General features: G+C 46.8%; 1 protein-coding gene across 1 annotated transcript; it reads left to right on the forward strand.

Moving 5' to 3' along the window:
• The first annotated feature begins 479 nt into the window (after nucleotides 1–479).
• Nucleotides 480–9,267, forward strand: LOC136588686 (lysozyme C-1-like). Its single transcript, XM_066588087.1, has 4 exons — nucleotides 480–667; nucleotides 807–956; nucleotides 5,796–5,874; nucleotides 9,080–9,267. The coding sequence occupies exons 1-4, from the start codon at nucleotides 541–543 to the stop codon at nucleotides 9,138–9,140; spliced, it is 417 nt and encodes a 138-aa protein (XP_066444184.1). The 5' UTR covers nucleotides 480–540; the 3' UTR covers nucleotides 9,141–9,267.
• Nucleotides 9,268–9,985: the final 718 nt, after the last annotated feature.

Genomic DNA, 9,985 nt, shown 5'->3' on the forward strand with positions numbered 1-9,985 from the left:
GTTTTGGATCATTAGTAGAGATGAGCGAGTATACTCGGTAAAGGCAATTGCTCGAGCGAGCATTGCCTTTAGCGAGTAACTCCCCCGCTCGAGATGAAACGTTCGGGTGCCGGCGCCGGGCAGGGAGCTGCGGAGGAGAGCAGAGCGGAACGGAGATCTCTCTCTCTTCCTCTCTCCCCCCCGCTCCCTCCTGCTGACAGCCGCTACTCACCGCTCCCCCGCGCCGGCACCCAAACATTTCATCTCGAGTGGGCAGGTACTCGCTAAAGGCAATGCTCGCTCGAGCAATTGCCTTTACCGAGTATACTCGCTCATCTCCAATCATTAGCATAATATCTCAAAACATTAATGAATTTCTGGAGATGGTAGAAGAAAGTTTCCCAACTCTATGGAACAAGGAAGAACAATTTTCAGTTTACTGCCAGGAATTGTTTAAATAGATAACTCAGTATCTCCTTAAGAGGAAGGTAATGTGACACCAAATAAACTATTTTGGCTATAAAAAAGGAGGGTTCCTTCAATCCTCACAACACTTTCAAGATGAAGATCTTCATAATCCTCATCCTCTCTGCCTTTGCCAGCGGCATAAGACTAAATAAATGCACTGTAATGCGAAAAATAAGAGCCAGTGGCCTTGTTGGCATGAAGGGGTACCGCCTTGGAGATTGTAAGTATTTCCTCTTGTTTAAATTGCTTTTTAGCTTCTTTTGCTATAAATGGATGCTACAAATGAATAGAAAGAGTTATTACTTTTTAGGTCTTGTTTGGAAATCTGCTCTATAACACTGTCATTCCCCCTCATGCAGATATGTGTGTATTTTATTACACGAGTTACTTTGATACAAGATTGAACAACAGTCCTACTGAGTATGGCCTGTGCCAGATTGCCTCTAAGTGGTGGTGTGACGATGGTAGAACGGCTAGACCCCGAAACCTATGTGGGAAAAAATGCAGTGGTATGTAAAATGGAAATTATGCTGAAGACCTTCCAACTTTTCTGATTTTATGTTCTCAATGTTCTGGTATGGTGGGATCATTACTATGGACTTCTGATTAAGATGACAGAAGTAACTTGGAGAAGGATGAACGTATCAGATGAGATTTAGTTGTTTTGCAATGAAAAGATAGATGCAATCTTAAAACCAAGGGTGTTTGTAGCATAGAGGCCGATCATGAGATTAAATCGAGCCTTGACTGATAATATCTTCTTTGTCAGTGGGTGCAGGAGCTTGTCTTTGGAGCAGTGGTTCCCAAACTTTTTTAGCCATTGAGCCCTTTTTGAAGCCAAAGTATCCCGTGGAGCCCCACAGAGGGTGTGGTCAGGGGAGGGGTTAGGGGTGTGGCTTATCACAACACGATTATTACCTCCATCGATATAAAAAGGACAGGGACGTTTAAAAAGAAAAAACAGGGAGTAACGCTGGAGTGCTGGATGGGCTATTGAATATACATCATATTTAAAATTAACATGCTGCAGAATCCCGCACCGCATGTCAATATACACGGGTTTTGGTTTTCCAAGCGTGTGGATGAGATTTTCAAAATTTCATCCACTTTGCTGCTACAGCTACTGTGCATTCCATGGCAAATTCGCCCCGTGTAGTAATAGTGACCCCCTTTATTAGTGTCCCCAATAGTAATAGCGATTGTATTAACACATATAACTCTAGGTGTACCGGTTATAATAATAAGATTGTTACTGCCTGGGCAAAATTGACCATAGGTTACACCATAAATGTGATTACTAAAGTGTCCAATCTTTATTCATCAGTGGACAATCATACATCACTGTGAGGTTAAAATCTTCAAGATGGTAGACAGATATAGTTTAAGTATTTTTGTACGGTAACTGTCAGTATCGTGTTAGTAACAGCGGATGACTGTCGGAACAAAAGGTTTGTCATTGGTCTCAGTCTGTTTAGTAGATATACTGATAGTAGTGTTTATGATCTAGAACTAGAATACATTTCTTCTCCCTCTGTTACCACAATAGCATGCATTGATTAGAACAGGATCATTCAGATGTGAGCAATTGCTTCACTGAAATATAAATAGATCCTTGATGGTGAGAGCACCTAATGGGTTAATATAGCTGTATTAGGGGTGCACAAATAACAACCCTGTACGTTAGGGCTTATTCACACGCTTGTATATTGGCCAGGTTTTCACACCCCGGCCGATATACACTGCCCCACTGATGCATTGGTTTACAATGCATCAGTGCACAGGGGCGTATCTCCGTGGCGTTAAAGCGCCCAGCCAGGCACTTTTTCAGCGGCGGCTACATTGACTCCTATGGGAGCCAATGACAGCTGCGGGAGAAGGGAGGTGGGAGGGAGTTTAGCAGCGTGACTGCTAAACTCCCCCCCCCCCCTTCTCCTCTCTGCTCTTTGCCGTTGTTTGCAATAGGATGGGCCGGGTGGTGCTAAACCACGCCCCATCCCATGCCCTCCAGGTTACTAGCGGAGCTTGGTCATTTATAGCTGGTCAGACTATATGTTACTGGCGGAGCTCAGCCCCTGAAGGCCAGTCAGTCTATATGTTACTGGCGGAGCTCGGCCCCTGAAGGCCGGTCAGTCTATATGTTACTGGCGGAGCTCGGCCCCTGAAGGCCGGTCAGTCTATATGTTACTGGCGGAGCTCGGCCCCTGAAGGCCGGTCAGTCTATATGTTACTGGCGGAGCTCGGCCCCTGAAGGCCGGTCAGTCTATATGTTACTGGCGGAGCTCGGCCCCTGAAGGCCGGTCAGTCTATATGTTACTGGCGGAGCTCGGCCCCTGAAGGCCGGTCAGTCTATATGTTACTGGCGGAGCTCGGCCCCTGAAGGCCGGTCAGTCTATATGTTACTGGCGGAGCTCGGCCCCTGAAGGCCGGTCAGTCTATATGTTACTGGCGGAGCTCGGCCCCTGAAGGCCGGTCAGTCTATATGTTACTGGCGGAGCTCGGCCCCTGAAGGCTGGTCAGTCTATATGTTACTGGCGGAGCTTGGCCCCTGAAGGCCGGTCAGTCTATATGTTACTGGCGGAGCTCGGCCCCTGAAGGCCGGTCAGTCTATATGTTACTGCAGAGCTCGGCCCCTGAAGCCTGGTCAGTCTATATGTTACTGGCAGAGCTGGCCATTTATAGTTGGTCAGACTATATGCTATTCAGGTAGTTAGTATTCATTATACTTTGACTATCGCACTGGCTTCTATTACTTTGAATATATCAAGGCAAAAAAAAAAAATATCATCCTTGCATTGAGATTTTAATAGCCCTTTTGGTTCCTATTACTCTTTAACGTACAGGGTTGTTATTTGTACACCCCTAATACAGCTATATTAACCCATTAGGTGCTCTTACCATCAAGGATCTAGTTATATTTCAGTGAAGCAATTGCTCTCATCTGAATGATCCTGTTCTAATCAATGCATGCTATTGTGGTAACAGAGGGAGAAGAAATGTATTCTAGTTCTAGATCATAAACACTACTATCAGTATATCTACTAAACAGACTGAGATCAATGACAAACCTTTTGTTCCGACAGTCATCCGCTGTTACTAACACGATACTGACAGTTGTCGTACAAAAATACTTAAACTACATCCGTCTACCATCTTGAAGATTTTAACCTCACAATGATGTATGATTGTCCACCAATGAATAAAGAAGGACATTTTAGTAATCATGTTTATCCCAAGACAAATATATGTTCAGAAGCAGCACTCCTATAGCCATAAGGCTGGGACACAGTCTTGGGATGCAACAGCCACCAGGGTACGGATCCACTCCCAAAAGCAGCAATAGAAATAAAGTGGCAGCATCCAATGGTGCAAAGAAATCCAATAGAGCTTGATAAAGACCAGACTGCTGGTCGAAACGTCGCTTATGGGAAAATAAACGTATTGGATTTCTTTGCACCATTGGATGCTGCCACTTTATTTCTATTAGTAATCATGTTTATGGTGTAACCTATGGTCAATTTATGTTCAGGCATTAATAATCCCAGTAGTAATAGCATCCCCTATATTGGCCCCAGTAATAATAGTGTCCCCTATATTGGCCCCGGTAGTAATATCGTCCCCCACAGTGGCCTCAATAGTAATCGTGTCCCCTATATTGTTCCGAGTAGTAATAGTGTCCCCAATATTAGCTCCAGTAGTAATAGTGTCTCCTATACTCACCCTAGTAGTAATAGTGATCCCTATTGCAGCCCCAGTAGTAATAGTGACCCCATTGTGGACCCAGTAGTAATACCACCCACAATATTGGCCCCGGTAGAAATAATGACCCCTATTGTAGCCCCAGTAGTAATAGTGTTCCCTATTGCAGACCCAGTAGTATTAGGGCCCCTTATTGCCGCCCCAGTAGTAATAGTGTCCCCTATATTGGCCCCAGTAGTAATAGCAACCTCTATATTGGTCTATTACTACTGGGGCTACAATAGTGACCTTATTGCAGCCCCAGTAGTAATAGGCTCCCTTATTGTAGCCTCAGTAGTAAAATGGTACCTCATTGCTGTCCCAGTAGTATTAGGGTCCCCTATTGCTGCCCCAGTAGTGATAGGGTCCCTCATTGTAGCCCCAATAGTAATAGGGTCCCCCCATTGCTGCCCCAGTAGTGATAGGGTCCCTCATTGTAGCCCCAATAGTATTAGGGTCCCCCATTGTGGCCCCAGTAGTAATAGGGTACCTCATTGCTGTCCCAGTAGTATTAGGGTCCCCCATTGCTGCCCCAGTAGTGATAGGGTCCCTCATTGTAGCCCTAATAGTAATAGGGTCCTCCATTACTGCCACAGTAGTGATAGGGTCCCTCATTGTAGCACTAATAGTAATAGGGTCCCCCCATTGCTGCCCCAGTAGTGATAGGGTCCCTCATTGTAGCCCCAATAGTATTAGGGTCCCCCATTGTGGCCCCAGTAGTAATAGGGTACCTCATTGCTGTCCCAGTAGTATTAGGGTCCCCTATTGCTGCCCCAGTAGTGATAGGGTCCCTCATTGTAGCCCTAATATTAATAGGGTCCCCCCATTGCTGCCCCAGTAGTGATAGGGTCCCTCATTGTAGCCCCAATAGTATTAGGGTCCCCCATTGTGTCCCCAGTAGTAATAGGGTCTATCATTGGCACTAAGCTCTTCAGATATAGGGAGAGGTTTAGCAGTGCGGATTACAATAGGGGCGATTGAGATGGCCATGGGCCTCCTTGGAGTCAAGGGCCCGGGAAAGTCGCCCCTATTATAATCCACCATTGGTCACAGCTCTACTCACCGCTGTAGCAGTGTTCCAATAGCCTGTACTAAGGAAATCAACATGTAGGACCTGTGGTTGGCATAGCAACATGGATCACATGACTGGGGCCGGCTCATGTGATCCGCGTTGCTATGCCGACCGCAGGATTTGCACACTGATTTCCTTGTTACAGACTATCCAGACACCGATGCAGGGGTGAGTAGAGCAGGGACCTAGACTCTCCATAGGAGCCCCTGAGAAGCTCTCATGGAGCACACTTTGGGAAACCCTGCTTTAGAAGAACTGCATCATTAGCAAACACAGGGGTGAGGAAGTGGCCCAATGGGAGAATAAGATATCAGGTCCTGTTGTCCTGAATGGCAAAACTCTGCACCATAATATGAAACCTAGTTTGATCTTTGCTCTAGGTCATTGAAGAGATGCCTATTGTAATTCGTTCGATTTATATTTTTGTCCATTTTTTGGCATTTACACTTTGTTCTGGTAAAGAATAGCATAGGCGGATCATTTACATTGTAACTGAAGATATGATGCAAGCGATACAATCCAATGTGTTCTTCTGTTTCAGCTTTCCTGAATGACGACATCACTGATGACCTGCAATGTGTTAAAAGAATTGTGGCGGATCCTAATGGACTTGGCGCCTGGTATGTTCTAAATTACAAGACGTTCTAATTATTAGTTACTAAGAGGTGCACAACAAAATCAGTCAGAGTTTCAATTATATTATGGCGGAAAAATAAGCTTAAAGGGGTTTTTCAGTTAAAAGACCTATTGTTACGATCGTGTGGGCAAACTAAGCATGGGGCCCACACGATCACAACCAAAAGGAGGACTGGGTACGCACAGAGGTTGCACACGGTATTCACACGGGTTTCATGCAAACTGACCTTGTGCTACGGGGGAGGTTGACCTGGCCCTACCTAAGCGAGGACATTGCCCCAATAAGGGCAGCCCAGCAGTCTTTGGATTTGGGCCCTAGCTGATCCTAGGAGCCACGCACCAGAACAGGACACAGTCACATGCCACATGACAGGGACTGAACCACAGGACAGACAGAGCCAGAATACACAGCATACAGCAGCCACAATGCAAACACTAATAGCAGATGATAAGCTGAATATAAATGTGAGGTGTTAGTTTGTACATTGGCCAATAAACTTAAGCTGCAAGCCCCGGCAAGGCCCCTGGTATCTCGCAGTCCATACAGTAGCGAGACACATCTACTAGAGGGCCCTAGGGACCAACCTAGCGCAGACATAGCAAACAACCTCAGCAGACCAAACTGACACTAAATAAACGTACAAACGGACATGAACCGCAAGGCACAGATCACACAGCAAGCTGCAACAAAACACAGTTAGCAGGACACACAGCAAACTTCAACAGACAAGGATTCATGACTGCTCACCCTGAACACCATACAGAGACTGACCAGGAGCTGGGTTTATATGTGAGCACAGACTCAGAAGATTGGCTAGCAGGAAGTATCACACCCAGCCAGCTCAATCAATTAACCCTGTGAGGGCTGTGCTGCTAGGAAGCTTAGAACTACAGATCTCAGCAGCACACGTAACACCTATTTAGATGGGATGAATGTTGTGCAAACGATGCCCGACACTAACCCCCGCATGTACTCGCTCACATGCTTTTCCACAGGAGCGAGTATCGTTGCTTCACAGTGGGGCGGCTGCAGGAGATTTCTCTCCTCGATCTCCCCGGCCCTTCTCCATTCACCTAACATAGCAGCCGTTCAGTACTGAGTGGCTGCTATTTACACTGAACTATCATCGTTCATGCTGCATAAATGAAGTACAATGAACTGAACGATGATCGTTTAGTGTAAATAGCAGCCGTTCAGTACTGGATAGCCACGGTCAAGTGAATGGAGAAGGGCAGGGGACAGCGAGTAGTAAAATCTCCTGCAGCTGCCATGCTGTCAAGCATTGATACGCTGTACAAAAGCATAGGAGCAGGTACATGCAGGACGAGAGTCAGGCATCAGCTGGATACATGCAAGCATATATTGGCTGGCGTTTTCACAGCCGGCGGATACACACTACCATCTGATGCATTGAATTCCAATGCATCAGATCACATGGACATATTCCCGAGGAGGACCAGGAAAGATAGTCCTAGAACTATCTTCCTGGACGAAATACAGACGCTGCCATAGACCCCACTTTGCAAAGCTTGTCTTGTCACATCCAGTGTGTGTGTTGCACAGCTGCAGCACTTGAGAAGTTAAAAGTAATAAAATCATTGTCTGCATGTAGATGTATCAATCTGTCATGTCATATGGTATGATGTGAAGGCATAAATAGGAGTGCTTGAGAGCAGGAAGAGGTCTTCCATCTTGTCTGCAGAGAGAGTGCTAACACAGAGCCTCATGGAAGCACATTCAGCTTCCATGTAGGTGAAGATGAAGGAAGAGGAGCAATATACCGTAGTGATTGGAGTCTGGATGTGAATGGAGGGAGTCCCAAGATCTTAGAGAGAGAGAGTAAGAGAGAGAGAGAGAGAGAGAGAGAGAGCAATTTCCTATAGTTCTGTATAGAGGAACCCACCATACAGGTACCAATTCACACTACATGTTTTTCCTGTGCAGCCGTCCAAAGTCAGGATCGCCGCACAGAGGTACTCTACTGAGTCACATGCACGCGCCTGCTATGCGCGGTGTTATTGCTAAGTCTTTCAAGTAAATAATTGTCTGCTAGAGCGTCTGTGGAGTGACCCCTACCCCCCTTTCTCCTCTAGGGTACTCCCAGTCCAGGTGCGGTACCGTACAGATAACGCGGACTGTAGGACCGTTTTAATCCTGTGAATCCTCCCTGACCTCTGAGCTGTAGCCTGTCAGCACTTAAAGAAAATTGTACCTGCATTGCCTTGAATATTTGTTTGTTAAAGTTATTTTTTCAAGTAAAGTTATACCAGGCCCTAACCGAGGTACTATACACAGGTTACTGTGTTAGTTCTCCGCTGCATAGCATACTGGTGTGTGGGAACGGTGGCATCACGAGTGATGAGTATTACTACCCCATCAACTCGTTTATTGGCATTCCCTATCTTAGGGGTGTCGAAGGTGTCCTGCAATCCTGCTCTGGCCTTAGCTACAAGTCATATCTCTGGGACAAGAGACTGAAATGTACCGTCGTGACAAGCCAACACTTAAAGGGGTTGTCCCGCGCCGAAACGGGTTTTTTTTTTTTCAATAGCCCCCCCGTTCGGCGCGAGACAAACCCGATGCAGGGGTTTAAAAAAAAACAAAAACGCATAGTACTTACCCGAATCCCCGCGCTCCGGTGACTTCTTACTTACCTTGCGAAGATGGCCGCCGGGATCTTCACCCACGGTGGACCGCAGGTCTTCTCCCATGGTGCACCGTGGGCTCTGTGCGTTCCATTGCCGATTCCAGCCTCCTGATTGGCTGGAATCGGCACACGTGACGGGGCGGAGCTACGAGGAGAAGCTTTCCAGCACGAGCGGCCCCATTCAGAAGGGAGAAGACCGGACTGCGCAAGCGCGTCTAATCGGGCGATTAGACGCTGAAATTAGACGGCTCCATGGAAACGAGGACGCTAGCAACGGAACAGGTAAGTGAATAACTTCTGTATGGCTCATATTTAATGCACGATGTATATTACAAAGTGCATTAATATGGCCATACAGAAGTGTATACCCCCACTTGCTTTCGCGGGACAACCCCTTTAACTCTCCCAGCTCTACACGTTAGTCAAGTGTTCAGGGTCACCCCTCTGGGGTGTTGCAATGGGACAATCTATAGATACGTGTTTTTAATATAACATGGAAAATTACCAATATATTCATCTAATTTTTTATCTGTTTTTACAGGCGTGCTTGGAAAACTTCCTGTCAAGGACGTAACAATTATCGGTTTGAAACGGGATGTTAATCGCATACTTTGGTGGCCATTAAGCTTCACACTTAAATCAACAAGCTTTGTTATTTCACTTATAATATAGGCTGGCCATCGAACATCTTTTTACAGTATTAGGCCGGCTGCACACGTCCGTGACGGGCTCCGCCGCGGAATTCCACGGCGGAGCCCGTCACGGCGCTCCCCAGAGACCCCAATACTTACCTCCGGATCTGGAGTCCCATGACCTGCATGATGCTTCGGCGTGCATGTGCAATAGAGCGCGTGACGCGCCGCTTGCGTCATATGACACGCCCACAGCGTCACATGACGCGACGGCCGCGTCATATGACGCGGCTGGCGGTAGGCGGAGAGGCGGTTTCACGCTATCTTCTGCTGTGCTACAGCGGAAGATAGCGTGAACGGACGGCTTCCATTGACTGCAATGGAAGCCGTCCGCGCGTACACCGGCGGGAAATAGAGCATGCTGCGGGTGAGGACGGGTGATTTTACGGTGCGGAATTCCGCGATGGAATTCTGCACCGTAAGCATTGAGCTATTAGGTTCAATAGAACCTAATAGCTGCGGGCAACGCAGCGGATTGCCGCCCCGTATTACGCGGCGGAAATCCGTCCGTGGGAAGGAGCCCTTAATCAAGACATCATCCATACATAAAGTTGAGGAACTCTTGATATGCTTTGCTTCACTTGCCTTCTACTGCCCTTGTGTGATAACAGGCCTTATACAGGGTGGGCCATGAAAAAGTAGCCCAACATCACAAATTTATAAAAGGTATATTTGTTGCCCATAGCAACCAATCGTATCACAGCGCAGCTTTCATTTCTTATACTGCTGAGGTAAAATGAAAGCTGCGCTGTGAT

The sequence above is a fragment of the Eleutherodactylus coqui genome, chromosome 13 (assembly GCF_035609145.1).
Source record: "Eleutherodactylus coqui strain aEleCoq1 chromosome 13, aEleCoq1.hap1, whole genome shotgun sequence".
Lineage (NCBI taxonomy): Eukaryota > Metazoa > Chordata > Amphibia > Anura > Eleutherodactylidae > Eleutherodactylus > Eleutherodactylus coqui.

What these genes read in the sequence shown, in the direction of transcription:
- LOC136588686 (XM_066588087.1), top strand. Translation starts at nt 541, where the DNA reads ATGAAGATCTTCATAATCCTCATCCTCTCTGCCTTTGCCAGCGGCATA. An exon ending in GGGGTACCGCCTTGGAGATT is followed by an intron (nt 668 to 806) that starts GTAAGTATTTCC and finishes CCCCTCATGCAG; the next exon opens with ATATGTGTGTATTTTATTAC. An exon ending in CCTAATGGACTTGGCGCCTG is followed by an intron (nt 5,875 to 9,079) that starts GTATGTTCTAAA and finishes CTGTTTTTACAG; the next exon opens with GCGTGCTTGGAAAACTTCCT.